This window comes from Gouania willdenowi, chromosome 1 (assembly GCF_900634775.1).
Source record: "Gouania willdenowi chromosome 1, fGouWil2.1, whole genome shotgun sequence".
Classification (NCBI taxonomy): Eukaryota; Metazoa; Chordata; class Actinopteri; order Blenniiformes; family Gobiesocidae; genus Gouania; species Gouania willdenowi.
In genome coordinates, this window is record NC_041044.1 from 18,519,172 (window position 1) to 18,535,868 (window position 16,697).

A 16,697-nucleotide genomic window follows, 5' to 3' on the forward strand; every position below is an offset into this window, starting at 1 on the left:
TAATTTTAACTCTTTCTTTAATAATCCATCCCTCTCAATCCATCTCTTTGTGTGCTGTGTATGTGCTACAGGTGGATTGGCTGTGTGGCAGTTCTCTGCATGGTGATCCTGGTCCTGGCTTTCAATGTTCTGGGCCTGCTGTGTGGCACATGTGGCTATGACAAGCAGGCGACCCCAACCACCCGGGGCTGCCTGTCAAACACCGGAGGAAACTTGCTGATGGCGTAGGTCACCAAAGGGATAATAAAATCACATTTTGTCATTGTGATCTACATTAAGGAGGCCATTAGTAGGTTTACATTTTTCTTTAAAGAAAACATCGATAGTGATGGACAGCACAAATGTATTCTGTGAATACGTCTCAGTTTTTAATGAGCTTTAACATTACTGGACAGTCGGTCGAAAAACAAAATAAATCTGATACTCAAGTTAATTATTATATGAATATTTGTCATTAATTATTCCCCGTCTGCACCTTTTTCTCTGTCAGTGGGGTCGGTTTCTCCTTTATCTTTGCCTGGGTGCTGATGGCCATTGTTACGGCCATGTTTGTCACCGTTGGTAACGTAGAGAAACTGGTTTGTGAACCTCTGGCTAATCGACAACTCTTTAAGGTACTAAATAAATACCACTTCTCCTCCTTCCTCCTATTTGCATGAAATCACCCTGCTGCTGTTACGATGAATTTAAGAATGTCTGATTTTGCATACAGATCATAGACACTCCATTCCTGGTCCATCCTGAAAAGAGGAACTTCCTTCCTGGGATGCTGTTTCAGAATCCAAACATTGAGCTGACGTTGGGCAGCATGTACAGGTAACACAAATCTACATAAAAAATGGGTTTCCAATTTTAAAATAACCTTGTTTTGTTTTTTAAAAAAAAAAACTTCTATTTGCACCAACACTAAACTTTCTCTTTTTTTAAAAAAATAAATCTATCTGTGTCTATCTGTATATGTTTGCATTGTGCTCGTTCCTCAGGGAATGCTACGAGAACAATGGCTTGTATCATGCTCTGCAGCTGGAGACAATGTTCAACATCAACTCCTTCCTTAACAGAACTGTGGTACGTATCAGTGCACTGTGTAGAGATGAAGCTGGAGCATTAATGGAATTATTAACAGATGAATGTGTGTGTGTGTGTGTGTTTTTACTGCAGTATAACAGGGACATAGCCAAAGTGTTTGAAAGTGTGAAGGTAGACTTGCAGGACGTCACCCTGCTGGAACAGGCCGGCAGAGACAACCTGATCAACTTTGCCAACTCTGGGATCGGACACATCGATTACGAGGCTTACCTGGCTGAGGTGTGTGCGTGTGTGTGCCACTCACTCATCAGTCGCATTTTTGTAGTGGTAACAGTTACCTGATGACTCTTCTTTTCATGCTTTCTTTATTTGAAATGATGCTTTTTAAGATTTAGTAGATTATTTAAATATTTGCCCATCATTTTTAATATTCAGGTGAGCAAAGGAGTCACTCTGGTGGACTTGCTTTCCTTCTCCACTGACCTGGAGGCTCAGGCTGACCAGTTGGTGAGTCCATTTATTTATTGTGACATTGAACTACATCAACAATGTGACAACAAACCTTTCAGTGTTAAGGTGTCAAACTGTGAGAATGAATCAGAATCAGAATTCCTTTATTAATCCCAGGGGGAAATTGCTTTTGTTACAGACGCTCAAGAAAATATCACAAATAAAGGAATAAATGTTAAACAAAGAGGAAAGAAAGGAAACAAGTGTATAATTAAGTAAACGACTGTTAAAAATACAGATTAGATAGACACATTACAGTAGTAAAAAATAAAGTAAGATAGATAATACTACTAATAATAATAATAATACAAATTTGTATACAAATATGATACAGATATTTACAACAATAATTATACTAATGTACAAATATAATACAGATATTTACAACAATAATAATAATACAAATATGATACAGATATTTACAACGATCAAGCTGATAGAAGTAGAATATCCAGTCCTACTTCTATTCTCATGTCTATCTAATAGCTAATCCACATGAGCAGGTAGACCTGTGGCCTTTTCCTAGTTGACTTTAAAGAAACACATCTAATGGTTATCCTAAACAGGCTCTCATCTAAACTCCTGCCAGATTAATAATCCCTCGTCACCTTCTAAAGAAAGCTCATACATATGTGAAGGTTCAGCCATGGTCCCACTCTTAAAGACAACACTACAAGGTCCATAAATGGAGGTTTGGATGTATCGTAAACAGAGAGCTTGTACTTGTGTCTGAGCTTTGCTTTCACAACTAAAGTCCAGTACAGGACCTGCATTAGTGCAGACACCAGTGAACCTGCTGCAAATCTGGGCAACTTTTATCTCATCATGGGGCCACAAAACTGTGTTTGTCTGATCCAACGTCCATGTCAGCATTTAGAATAATGACCAATCTGAGCATTAATACAGAAATAAACAAATTTGTATATTTTTGAAAAACACTTTCACTGATATTTATTTATTTGTTTGTTAGTTTGTTTGTCTGTCAGCAGGATCACGTCACAGGTACTTAATGGATTTCAACCAAAGATAAACCCAAGACCCTGGAAGAGTCCATTAAATTATGGAGCGAATCCAGATCAAAATCATCATATCTTTGTGTAGTTTGTAATAGACTAATCTTTATGAAATTTGACTCAGTTATGTCGAGATGGTTCCTCAAATACTCTACCGAGTTTCATTGTGACCTTTCAAAAACATGAGGGTATCCAGGGCTTTAAATTAACTTTTTACATCACCAGCCAGCATGGCTAGTAGATTCTTAAAGTTACCAGCCGAGCAGATTTTACACCAGCCAATTTTTTTTCCAGCGAAAATAAACTCCATTATGAGCCACAGAATAGATTTAAGCATTCATGTTTTTTTTTAATAGTTTGTAATTGGGTTGATTGCAGAAATACATTAAAATGGTAAATATATAAACATTTAATTTAAAAACAATGTTGTAACAATGCATAAAAGGTGCAATATGGAACTTTAGAAGTAAACATTTTATAAAGTATATTCTCATAACTTAATAAACAAACTTAACTCAGATGAAAATTGGATCCCTGGAACACTGTTTGAAGTTAGAAAGAATCAAGTACTAACTTCTTTTCAGATCCTCTTTTATCTTCATTTTACCCTGTGTCGGCAGCAGCCTTCCTTTTTTGCAGTTCATGTTTTTCAACACCCGATAAATGTCTCCACATGTTTGTTTGACTGTTCCTAACTAATTTTACAACTTCGGTCTGTCTGACTCCTCCGATAACAAACCATAAAACAGTTGTTGTGTTGTTGTATGATACGTTACGACATAGTGTTCATGGGAAATGTAGGATTAGTACAACCAGCAGTGTTGCCAGATACACATTACGTTTTAAAGTCTAAACACACACAAAAACCCTGTTTTCTTGGCAGAAAACAGCCCGATCTGGCAATAATGTTGCAACATCGTTTCTTCAGCCTGACGATTCAAACAGACACAGTGGTATTTGTTTCGTTCTTCACCAGCCACAATGGCTAGTAACTACAATGTTACTTGCCAAATTAATTTCTTACCCACATTTGGCGGGTTGGTGGGTGTTCATTTAAAGCCCTGAGGGTATCCATACATTTGGACCTACTTTGTCTTTATTAATGTGGATATACATTTCTTCCAAGCCTTTAAAGTGTAAATGATCCTGGTAGATAACTGCAAATATCTGGCAAAGAGGAGATTTAGTGCTTGGTGGAGGTTTGCACTCTGTGTTCTCACTCTGTGAGTTGATTATTTGAGTTGTCATTTGTGTATTTTTTAGTTATTTACTTTGGGGGCCTAACAAAATTAGATAGAGGGCCGCATGTGGCCCCCAGGCCTCCAGTTGCCCATGTTTTCCCTAATCTTCACCACCTCTAACTTAACAGAAATAATTAAATGCTGCTTTAATGGAAAGTTGTTAATCTATATGGTTCCGTATGGTTTAAAAATGTTTTTATACACCAAAGATGAAAAACAACATTCATTGTACTCTTCAGTGGCTGCTCTATATGCATTTGAAAAATATATACAGTACTGTATATACAAGATATACAGTCCAACAGACTCCCTGGAGAAACCATCAAACTTCATGCACTCTGATAGTTGACATAAACAAGCTCACCATTCACACTCCACCACACACACACACACACACACACACACATTCATGGCACATGCATGCTCTGGGATCTGTGCCATCTATCCTTTTAAAGACTCACAGGGCATAGTACACAGGGATTACTGTGAAAGGCCACTGAGTCCAGGTCCATTCTTAATAAAACCTAAACATTTAAAATGTAATTATTGTGTCGGGACATAAACAATACGATGTGCAGCTGTAACAACAGTTGTTTTGTGTTTGTGTTTTTCATTGAACAGCCGCGCGGTGCCCTGGAGAATGCACTAAAAGGACACGCCAGCAGCATCAGGAACATTCACAGAGAGCAGGTGGTGCCGCTGGAGCAGGCAATGGTAATTAATCACCACACAGCGCAGCACGCAAACAATGTAAACCCAGTAAAAGTCCATACGTTCTTACAAACACCTGCACATTATCTATCTGAACTCTGACTCAGTACTTTAGATCTGCTCTGTCCCTCCTCTATTGTTTAATAGGAGTTATTTAAGCATGAAGTGTGTTTATTGTTTAATTTATCACAGCTGTGTGGTCATACATATCACTGCAGGTCAAAGGTATAACACTGTGTTTTTTTTCTTTTTCTTTCACTGAAATGTTGACAGAAATATGTGAAAGCGCGGGTAAGACACTGACGGTGTTTATTGTGGTATGTGTTTGTTGTAGCAACGTGATGGTCTGTTTCTTCCAGCTGTGCCGTGACGTGACGGAGTGTTGGTAAACGTATACATCCAGGCTTTTGTCCCATTTAATCACTGCGTTTGTGTGTGTGTTCTCTCATAGAGTACATTGAGTCAGAGCATCAGACTGCTGCAGAGGGCGTCCAATGACGTGCCGGTGAGTCAAACAAACAAACAAACAAGCAAAGTATCATCATGTATCAGCTCACATCAAGCTTTCTTTCTCTCATTTAAGGTGAAAGTCACTAATATCCTGAGTGCCATTGATGCTGCAGAGTACCTCATCACTAATAATGCTTCTCAAGTGGTGAAGAAGGTACATCACTTTCAAACAAGACAGCTTAGTACTTTGTTAATGAGCTAATGAACTCATATATGACCTAAGGGCTAGTTCACTAAACCTACATAAAGGATTTAGTCAGGCTAATCCTGATATCACAGGTGAGTTCATTCAGGATGTAACTGGAACCACCATTTTACCAAAGAGAAAATGCGTCAGTTGCCATGGAGATTTGTTCTGTGCAGCTTGCCTGCTGCTGACCAGGGGGGTATTTCATCAAACCCAGCTCAGGGTTAAGGCCAGGTTTAATCTGAGAGTCCGGCTCCGTTAAGCCGGGTTCTAACTGGAACAGCAGTTTCATCAACGAGAAAACACCTTGGTTACCATGGTAACACAGTCCGTGGGTCAAACCTGCTCCCGACCAGGTTTAAGCAGCAGGCTTGGCTTAAGCTGCAGACACACTCTCATGAAACCACGTCATCATTTTGAAAGAAGTCATTTAGTGATGCTTTAAAATACTCAACAAAGATCTACAAAAGGAAAAATTATACTTTTTTTTTTTAAATACCACTTTAATACAGTATTTTAAAAGGAAATTAAACAGAATATCATGGTAAATGTTTTGATATGATTTTAAATCCATACAAATGACGATAGAATCATTGTCTACATGTTTAATGTGTACCGTATTTTTAATGAGCTATCGCCGTCTCCATGTGTTTAAACCATCAGTAATAATATATAAGGATACGTGCGTATCCATCGCCGATCCGTTTAACGCACGGTATAAATGAGTCCATTCATTGATCAGAGAGTCCGTCATTTATTCTCACGGCTCAGTAACAGATGATGTCACATCCTGTTGGTCTCAGCAGTGGTTCCTATTGGCTTCTTCTGCATCGTAAAAGCTGCATGCACCGTCACTCTCTAATCATTCATTCTGTGATCGATCTCGTGGGTCTTATGACGACGTTCACTTAAGCTAAACACTGTCAGCTGGCTCGGCTCAGCTGGGGAGATTGAAGCTGAGAAGAGTTTGATGAAATGGTAAAAGCCAGCACGGTCACGGACGGCTAAGCTGAACCATGTTTAAACCATAAGCCTGGCTCTACTGAGAACACTTTGATGAATTACCCCCCAGGCTAAAGGGCAGGCTTAGCTTATCCTGCTGCTCATTCACCAGATCTTCCAACTGATCTCACACAGTTTCTTACACTTATCTCAGTTAAAACACATTGTTATGTGACTCAGGTGGTAGAGGGGTCGTCTTCTGATCAAGAGGTTGGGGGTTTGATCCCAGGCTATTACCTGTCTCTGCGTCGAAGTGTCCTTGGTCAAGACACTGACTGAACCCTAAGTTACTCCCAGTAGTCGACCAGCGCCTTACATGGCAGCTCAGTCCCATTGGTGTGTGAATGGGTGAATGAGTTGATATTGTAAATGCTTCGGGACTACTTCAGTGTATGCATAAAAAACACTATATAAATCAAGTCCATTTACCATGTGAGAAATAATGTTTATGAAAACCATTTTGCAGGCTTTTCATGGTTTTTCTTGTCGTTCACAAACAGTTCCGTTTGAAGTCGCTCCAGTTAGCTCCGTGAGCTCTCGTTAGCTTCTTTTTAAGCAGGAGAGTTGTGCAGTCTGTTTATCCAAAGCTCCTGAGCTCCAACCACTCACTGCAAATACAGACAAAGGGTTCATTAGTTAAGTGGCCACACCTGAACGCTGCTTCCTGACCCACATTTCTTCCCTGATCCTATTTACTTGCTAACAACACGCCACAATGACACTTTACAGCCATTGTTCTTGTTCTCAAAGTGCGTGGCGCGCCCCACTTGGTGGTGAATGGAGGTATGAAAGGTGAGGCACGACCAACAGGATGAAATTTTGATTTCATGCTAATCTTCTTAAATAAAATAATTAATAGACAAAGATTAGATAGTCAGTAAATGCACAGAATATTTTACACTGGTACCGTCCAGTCACGGCAGGGAAGGAGCACTGCAAGTATTATTTATTTATTCCATTAATACACGTTTCTTTACGTCCTTTAAAGGACAAGAAACTGTTCAAACATAATTATTGTATTTCATGTCCGTCCTTTATTTCCTTAAAAGCCAGGGTTGTCAGAGAGGATAGAGCAGTCTTCTGATATTATAACATGCCTGGATTACCTTGAAATATTGTGTGCGTGTATGCTAAACTGAATCCATCTCACAGTGACACTACTGTTGAGTAAACAAGTTTAAAGAAACGGTTAAAACGAAAGCTTCACCTGAATTTCAGCTTTTTTTTTTGTTCATTTCTGTGTTTTCAGGAAACAACAGGCTACACATTGAGCTTGGTGGGATACTTCCAACAGTACACAGAATGGGTAAAAACCTCTGTGAGTATCCTCCTCATTTCCTCTTCTAGCTCATTAAAGAGATTCCTGAAAAGAGGAAACACACACAAGTGAGTTTATATGGTTGAGGGTTTTTAGTGTAGTTGCTCAGCTATTTGGCCAATTCATTAATCGAGCCAAATTGGGAGTTAAACTAGCTGGTTTTAGTGATTTCTGTGAGCAGGACAGACTTCCTGAATGGAAACAGACTCTGTTTGTATGAGAAATCAGATACTGTATGTGCATGCTTCTACATCTGATTAAATGTGTGTGTGCGTGTGTGTGGATTTTTATCCCCCCAGCTAACCGCAGAGGTGGCCCAGTGTAAGCCCATCAGCAACATAGTGGACAGCATGGAGATCGTAGGATGCAGCTTCATTGTGGACTCAGTGGTAAGACATCACAGCGTGTGTGTTTGTGCTGAATAATTTCCCAGCTGTATGTACAGTACATGTACTCTCCATGTGTACGTTAGCTGAGAGGAGAAACAGGTCTTTGATGGTTGAAGGCAGCTCAGGGACTTTTAGGAGGAGGTGAAAGTCAGTGAGAACAGTGTGTTCTCAAGCTACAGAGTCTGTATGGAGGCCAAGCCGCATACACATGCCAGGACTCTTCACTGTTTACACTTTGGGCTCAAAGGACTTGTGAAGATTTACATTTACACATCAGTGACATATGATCTATGTGAGTTTACACATGTCAGCCTCAGCATGGCGTGTAGTTACTGTGCACATGTGTACGAACAGTTTGTACTGATGAAGTTTTTTTGCAGTGGACTATGAAGTACAAGAAGCTGAATGATTTCACATTTGCTGAAAATACCCAACGTGCCTTTATGCATCACCAACAATCCAAAAACTATGGCTGTGTTCGAAATGGCACACTCCGTGCTATACACTACAAACCCAATGAGTATATACTGTCTACTATTCAATTGAACTTTATTTGTATAGCGCAATTTACAATAAAGTCATGTCAATGCACTTACCAAAATATAAAATGCATAATAAGAAAGAGAAAACCCAACAAGATCCACATGAACAAGCATTTAGCGACAGTGGGAAGAAACGACTCCCTTTTAACAGGAAGAAATCTCCAGCAGAACCAGGTTCAGAGGTGGCAGCCATCTGCTGTGACTGGTTGGGGTTAGTGGACAGAAGGACCAACAGAACAGGATAGAGAGATAGAACATCAGAGTGTCTCAGACTAGTTGAGCCGTGAACCACAGATCAGGAACTGCCATCATCAGCTTCACCACAGACACCTGAAACAGAGCAGAGAGAGAAGGACGAGGAGAAGGCACTGACTGCAGAAAAACATGATACTATATTATCAAGTCAGCCTACCTTGGGCGACCGTGGCTCAGGTGATCGTGGGTCGTCTTCTGATCGAGAGGTTGGGGGTTTGATCCCAGTACCTGACTATGTGTCGAAGTGTCCTTGGGCAAGACACTGAACCCTAAGTTGCTCCCAGTGGTCGACTAGCGCCTTGCATGGCAGTCCTGTCCCACTGGTGTGTGAATGTGAGAGTGATTAGGTGAATGAGCTGACATGTAAAGCGCTTTGAGACTGCTTCAGTGTGGTGATAAAGCGCTATATAAATCAAGTCCATTTACCATTTACCTTGGCTTTTGGTCTCACTCCCAGTGGCCTAGTCAACACTTATTGTAAAAGTGACAAATCTCTTTCCGTTTATTTGTAAGCTAACAACGACTCCAAGGTCTGTAAATGTGACCGTTCACAGACGATCCCATGTCTGCTCTAGTGGTTAGGTTATGTTATGATTCAGTCCTGTTTATGTGGACTGTAAATCATAACCAGCTACATCAGCATTTGAATCTCTTCCCGTTTATTGAACCAGTAAATGCGACCGTTTACAGATGAGCTCATGTCGTTGTGTTATGAATCATATACAGTATGTATTGCTTTGTATTTTCTTTAATTGTGAGTCATTTTGTCTGTATATGTGGTATTTTCTTATTTTTCATGTGTTTTTGGAGTTATTTTCAGTGTATTTGTTGTTATTTTTGTGAGTTTTTGGGGTCATTTTCTGTGTTTTTGTGGTTATTTTGTGAATTTATTTGAGTCAAGTTGTCTGTGTATTTAAGGGAGCTTAATAATTGATGTCATCATTTAGATTGTTCCATATTCCGACACCCTGAACAGAAATGCACCTTTCTTTTGTGACTGTTCTCAATTTTGTGTAATTTCTGTATTCCTCACTATAGAAGCTAGCTTACCTGCTTTTTTGATATAGTTAGGGCCAGCATTAATTTGGTTTAAAAATGTGTTAATATGTATTGTATACAGTATGTATTGCTTTGAATTTTCTTAAAAAAAAGGGGGTAATTGAAAAACACCACACGTTAATGGGTTTGGATACGCTGATAATAATAATAATAATAATAATAATATCCAATATGATTATTTAAAGGTCTTAAAGTTCAAAAGTAAATCACAAACTGTCTCATCTGCTGTAGCTTCAATGCGCTACAATAGTAAACTGATCACTTCCGTGACAAAATGTGAGGCTCTATGAGTCGCCATTGCTGTAAAAAAAATGAACTATTACTGTGAACGGAGTTGTTGCAACTTTTTCTATACGGCTCTGGACAAATCATAATCAGACTAAAACAGAAGTAGCAGCCATTTCCAGGACAAACTAAGATAAACTTACAGAGAGCTGAGCACGTTGAGGCAGGCTGAGAGACAGGAAGACACCAGCTGGAACAGCTATCACAACTTCAAAATAAAATACCTCAAATAATACGTGTCCTAATGTGATGTTGAGTTGGAGGCCAAAAGCCTGCTGTCAATGTACTTGTCCAAAGTTATTTCATTATAGAGTAGTAATGAAAAAATCACACGTCTGTTTTTCAGAACACGTTCTGGTTCGGTTTGGGAGGCTGCTGCATTCTTCTGATCCCCAGCATCATTTTCTCCATCAAACTGGCCAAGTATTACAGAAGAATGGACACGGAGGACGTCTTTGAGGAGTGAGTCCACATTTATGTCCTTTTCTGTCTGTTGGAGTTTTTGTTTGATATCTAATTAAAGCCAAAGTATTTGCTCCTCTTTCTTCCTTTCACTCTGTCCTCATGGACTCTGACCTTCATCATGTCTCCTCCTGATGTTTCACTCCATTGCCTGCAGCTCCTCTTTCTATCCATGGCTCGTTGCACTTTGATTCTGTCCGATCCTTTGCACCTTATGGCCTTTATCTACTGTACATACTCACTTTCTCCAGCCTTCAACTTTTTTTCTTGAAATCATGAGTATGGTCTCATTTCACTCTTTGCATGGACTTTCCTACCATCATCATTCAGATCTACTTCCATCCTACAACTGGAGGAGAGGGGCTTTTAACAATCAAAGGCCTCCTGTTATCCGCTCCCTCACTCTTGCATGTTGTGTTGCAGTATGATTAAAGCAGGTAATCGGGGGGCAAAGGTCTGTGGTTTCCATGGAAACGTCGCTGTGGTCAGGTACAAGCCGATGCTAATCCAATCGTGCACAGTGCATGCTGCTGTGATAGCTGGTGGAGGGATGTAACTTGTGGATGGAGGTGTTTCCTCTCATCCTCATTTCAAACCCCTCCCTCGATCATTGTGCATGTGTGTGTGCACGTAGCTCTCCCTACGACGACACCCAGTTCCCTCGAGCCTCTGCCCCCCCGGGCCCCGCTGACTGGTGAGCTACAGGATCGCTCTGTCTACTCTGTTGAAGAGGTATCGTTGATAAAACTGATCATTCATTCATTCATCTGCAGAACTGCAACCATCAGCGCATCTTCTGTCGGTCTGAGCGACAGATCTTTGAATCTTCTTCTCCTTGGAAACTGCTTCTTTTCTTATAGTTCAGTTTTATTCATTTACACCTATTTAGGACTCACTGACATAAAGTCTCATGGTCAACCTCTAAACGTAATGACCTTGTCAGAAAATCAGACAACTGTATAATGGGTATTAAATTAAAGTTGTCTCTTTTATTTTGCATTATACTGTATCAACATGGACCACATTGTCATGCAATGACACAGCTACTGTACTATGTTAGGCTTTGGAACTAATTTATCATGTTTCCTAAGGAGGACAAAAAAAAGAGTATTTTGGTGTGTAATGAATATGTTGTCAGTGTTTATACTTCAATCTGGGTTTTTTTTTTCTTTAACTCTTTAATTCAGTGCCAGCCATTTTCAAATTGTCTACCTCCTCTGTGACAGCCGTTTTAGAGCATTTTGACTGATTTTTAAAGACCCACAGAATATTTTGTTTGTGGCTTGTTTTGTTCTTCTGTAATCCACAGTTGAATAAAGGCAAGTTTCACACAAATTGCCAGTTTGTGACAAAAAGCTTAGAAAAACCTATTAGTGACTTTGAAACAATTTTATTTGCTTTAGGGACACCTCAACATTGGTTTCCTTCTATAAAACTACAAAAACAACACTGAGACCGGGTTTTGGTGGCAAAATGATTATTATTTTGTTATCTAGGTCAGAGTTGAATGGATTTCTTACTGTATTTTGGCCGTCCTCCAAGTCTTTCCCCCGTCATTCTCCACACACGCAACTTCCTCCTCCTCCCGGACATGCCGAGTGTCAGCGCTTGCCCCGTTTTTTTGATCATTTTCTCTCACCATCACGACACTCTCAACATTCCACTTAGTTCCACACATGCGCTGGTCGAGTGTGAGCTGCTGTGAGGTTCAACATCAACCCGTAGCTCCATTTTCTGTTTCGTAAACTCTTTTCCTCTCCCTCACGGGTGATCTCTCATCCAAAGGTGCGCTGCTGCCACCTACATGTCACCAGTTGGTCACTACATCATGGTACAAGTTAGATATTCACAGCATGGCTTCGTCACACTGTCTCCTAGCAACCCCAGCCGAAAAACACAATTCACGTCTATGCACTCAATGAGTTAAAAACTGACAGTCATCACTTCTAACTGTGTCTATTAACTACACCAGTGGTTCCCAATAAGTATGAATTGGCTTCTGGATCCACCAACACTTTTTACAAGTAACCTGTGACCTAAACAAAGGATAATGCTCCTATTCTTTATATACTGAAATCATTCAAACCTGAAATAAAACAGTCGTTTGTGACGAATCCAAAATATTCAGGGAAATATTCCCTTTTGCTCACAGTGACAATCTTGCATCTTTGCAACACATTTAAAAACAAAATGCAAAATTCAAAAGAAGGAAATAGTAAAGAAACGTACGTAACATTATTAATATCCAACCAAAGTTTTCTAACTTTGGTTTAGTTGGTGCTTTAGTTAATTAGTACATTTTAGAGATGTTTGATATTAGCTTTTTGCCGACATTGTCCAACATTATATATCCAATTTCCAATATTAATCCAATAATGATGTATACATAGCCTACACACCTGTCATCCAACCTAATTTTGGGTCACATTCTACATATCTCCATGGAAATATCAAATTAAGTCTGTATTTAATGTATTACCGCACTGAATATATTCCATAAATAAAAACAAAATAATACTTATCCAACTTCAGTAATGAAAAAAGTGCCATGTTCATTATTTTTTTTGTCTTAAACAAAAACTGTGTGGCCTCAGTCGTGGTCCAGACTGATTGTCCAACTTCTGTAAGAACAATGTTTACTGTGAAACTGTGACAATACTGGGAAAAAATAACCTTTCGATATTTGTGCAACAAACATCACATAAAATGAGTTTTATATAGTTATATATAGTGTGTACATGTGGTGGAAGATGATTACAGCAACATAGCTCGTTAGCATTAGCTTAGAGGTTAGCCCGTGAGCTAGTTAAAAATATGTACGAAACAGTGATGAATTACCACGTAAAATGGCTAATTTAAACACTGTCTACTAATGTGTTAGTGCACAGAATGTAGGTGAACGAGCCGAGGTCTGACGCTTTGCGCTAATGTGTTCCAGAACTAATAGGTTCTTTTTTTCAGTGAAAATGTGCAAAAACACTAATAATACATAATAAATAGGATGTTTTGAAGCAAATAGTTTTAACTCAATTTGTCCTCTGAATGATCAATATCTTCTGATGAACATATGCAGCAACTTCATTTTTCATCTCTACGTTTAATTTTGATATTAACTGGGTAAAATATCTTGATATATCGCAATAATATTGTATCGTGATACATATCGTATTGCAACATCCTTGCCAATACTCACCCCTAATCTCTAGTAAACTTCCTTTAAAAGAAAAACATTATATTTCCTTTGTTTTTGCATGAAAGCCTTTGTTGATAATCTAACCTAGACTGACTAATGTTGGGCTAGTTAAGTTTATTTTCTGCACCGACACTGAAATAGTAACAATATGTGCTTCAAAGTTCACTCTTGTTTTCTGTCTTCTTTCACAGTGGGCAAGAGAACTGGAATTAGCTTTTCCTCTGTGGTAAGTATTATCTATTTATGTATTCTCTCATTTTACCTCAGTATCAGGAAATGTGACTTTAATGGCAAATGCTTAAAGTGTTACTCAGAGCTCAGATCACCTCAAACCACTTTCAGGAACATGACTTTAGATTACTGTTCAATGGCCTCCACCATCACCAGATCTAAAACCAGGAGAACTCATTTTAATTTTGGAGAAAACGGATCATATTTGATGTGGAGCCAGTAAAATCTTGTTATCTAATAATGTCAGTATCATATGGATGAAACATTTCCAACACCAATGCAGTGTTTTACAAACAACACAAGTAAAACACGTAAATATCAGGCTTTATATTTCATTTAATGTTCTTCTCAAAGATGATCCTGAAGCCATTTTTATTTTTACATCACATTATTCTTTGTTTCATTGAGCTGATGAAGAGGTGTGTCTATGTCTCTGTTTCAAGATGACTTGGTTTATTAACTTTCCTACTTCATCTTCACACAGCAAAGGGAAAAACGACAACAAATAGGAATTCTGTAGTGCCAGGTTTTCTCTTCTGTCCTGGGATGGACTCCTGCCTCCAGCGTGCTGTTAACCTACAAAGTGTTCTCTCTCACACTCACCTCCAGCACCCACGGGTGCTCCACGCTGCACAGAACCAGCTGTCTGAACCTCGTTCCTCCATAGTTCATTTAGATGAATTTCTACTCAGGCGATCACTTTCACGTTGTACATTTTTTTTTTTTTTTTAATGCTTTCAAGACTTTTGGAAGTTTTATATATTTTTTGTTAATCTTTTGTTTTATAACATGTGTAGACTTTGTAGCTCTAGCTTTTTTTTTTTCTTGGTCTCTGTGAACATTTGTAATATAGCGAGAATCATTTGGTTCAATGTTGACTGGATAGATTTTCAGGAAAGAATTTGATTTGATTTTTGAATTAGATGAAAGGAGATTATTCGACTTGTTGCATCCAAGCTGCTAGCTCCTTTAGCTTAGCATAAAGACAACAAACTAACAAAGTCCATGTGCACCGTCATATGTTGCTTTTCCACCAACACAGCTGCACATTGTTGTTTTGCTGTGTGTGTAATGTATTGTACTCACATGTTGGGAACTGTGGTGCATTGTTTTCTGAAGGAACCAGACTCGGCTATTGACCAAATAAAAACCAAGTCTTAAGTCAATGGTTTAGTGTTGTCTTGCTATTTTAAGGAAGTAGTATGCAGTGCAGCCACACTGAGGCCCGCTCACTATAAATCACTTTTCTACTCATTGCACACACGAGTTGTACACAAATGAGAGCAGGACCTGCTTTTTGCCGTTTGCATGAGGTTTTTGTCTAAATATATGCTGTAAAATCATTTTCTTAAATAAGTCTGTTTACTTTAGGGTCCCAAGATATCTGTTAAAGCAGTGATTCTCAACTGGTGGGTCGGGACCCTAAAGTGGGTCACGGAGAGCTGGTCAAAAATAAATAAATAGGATTTGTCTTTTATTTTGAAATATTTTTTACTTTTGACAGGCATGTTGTGAAATGCACGTTGCACAAGAAAATATATAGATTATATATGTGTGCTTTTAACAGCAATTTTTAAAAAACTAGTTTGGTTGGTTGAATTCTAAAAAAAAAAAAAAAAAAGTGGGTCGCGATTTAATGACTGGCAAGATGTGGGTCCACTTGGTGAGACCAGTTGAGAACCCCTGTGTTAAAGCTCTTTTTTTTTATTCCTAAATCTGGGAGCTCTTACTAGGGTTTAGCTTTTACCACAGAAAAACAAAAATCAACATTTTAAAATAAAATTAAGCCAACATGGTATAGATGGAGTCAAAAGGAAATAAACAATGTCTTATTTTAAATTGCAACTTTTTTTCAGGAAATTTGTTCTCCTTTGATGCTTTTCTTTATGAAAGAACTCGTAGGGATACATTAAAGCAATCACCTCTGAGGAAGACTGACAGTTAACATAAAAAAAGTTGTACGATAATTACATTTTAATTGCATTATATATATATATATAGTATTTTTTAAATATTTTAAACAATTATACATGTATATTGTGTTTTACAGTAATTAGACTTATTTTTAACAATATCTTATTGTTTATTACACACTTTAATTTCCGCCAAAGGAGGTCATACTTTCACCTATTTTTCTCATATTTTGACAAACCAAAGACAGACTTTAGGCTATTACTGATTAAATAAAATGTTGGAGGTGAGCCTAATAATATATGTATACTGATTCTGAATCAGTTAAAATATCTCATCATCATTGACGAAATGTTGAAAAAAAATCAAGTCTTGGTTAGTAATTACTGATCTTCATCAAATTTGACTCCATTTACACTGATTGACATAGTGGTGGATTTTTCAAAGAAATGTGTGTATGTATACATTTGTATCTACTGTATTTTTATTAATGGGGATATATATACATTTCTTCCAAGTAAATGATCAGGATCATTGATCCAGATAACTGCCAATATCTGGATATTTGGTGCTTAGCGGAGGTTTTACTATTTAATACCTTGCAAGTGCCTTGATGTAATACATTGCATCCTTTGCAATTTGCACTTTAGTGGAATTTCCCTGAAAATTAAATATTTTGCATTTAATAGTATTTTTTTTTTACAAAATGAAGTGGTGGGTAAGATGGAAACAAACAACAGATTATGTGTGTAAGTGTGCTCTTAGTGTTTGCACTGTGTCTTAGAAGAAAGCTTAGAATATGTTTCTATAGGTGAGCAGCTGCACATTTTTTTAGGATCACAAAGTGCT

At 38.4% G+C, this 16,697-nt stretch overlaps 1 protein-coding gene across 4 annotated transcripts in view; it reads left to right on the forward strand.

Annotated features, from left to right (window-relative positions):
• Positions 1-14,757, forward strand: part of prom1b (prominin 1 b) — a 40,377-nt gene extending 25,620 nt beyond the window's left edge. Inside the window, exons 13-28 of one of the 4 annotated variants that reach the window (XR_003674105.1) lie at positions 72-224; positions 491-614; positions 713-816; positions 984-1,068; positions 1,162-1,308; positions 1,465-1,536; positions 4,415-4,507; positions 4,956-5,009; positions 5,088-5,168; positions 7,453-7,521; positions 7,821-7,910; positions 10,398-10,513; positions 10,937-11,002; positions 11,148-11,245; positions 13,898-13,932; positions 14,422-14,757. Coding sequence is in view for 2 of the 4 variants with exons in the window: in XM_028447147.1 (XP_028302948.1) it covers positions 72-224; positions 491-614; positions 713-816; positions 984-1,068; positions 1,162-1,308; positions 1,465-1,536; positions 4,415-4,507; positions 4,778-4,795; positions 4,956-5,009; positions 5,088-5,168; positions 7,453-7,521; positions 7,821-7,910; positions 10,398-10,513; positions 10,937-11,002; positions 11,148-11,211 (1,336 nt within the window). In the remaining 2 variants the exon portion in view is untranslated. Of the gene's footprint in view, positions 1-71; positions 225-490; positions 615-712; positions 817-983; positions 1,069-1,161; positions 1,309-1,464; positions 1,537-4,414; positions 4,508-4,777; positions 4,796-4,955; positions 5,010-5,087; positions 5,169-7,452; positions 7,522-7,820; positions 7,911-10,397; positions 10,518-10,936; positions 11,394-13,897; positions 13,933-14,421 lie in introns of those variants that run through there. The other 3 variants (XM_028447147.1, XR_003674104.1, XM_028447165.1) reach the window with 3 other exon arrangements.
• Positions 14,758-16,697: the final 1,940 nt, after the last annotated feature.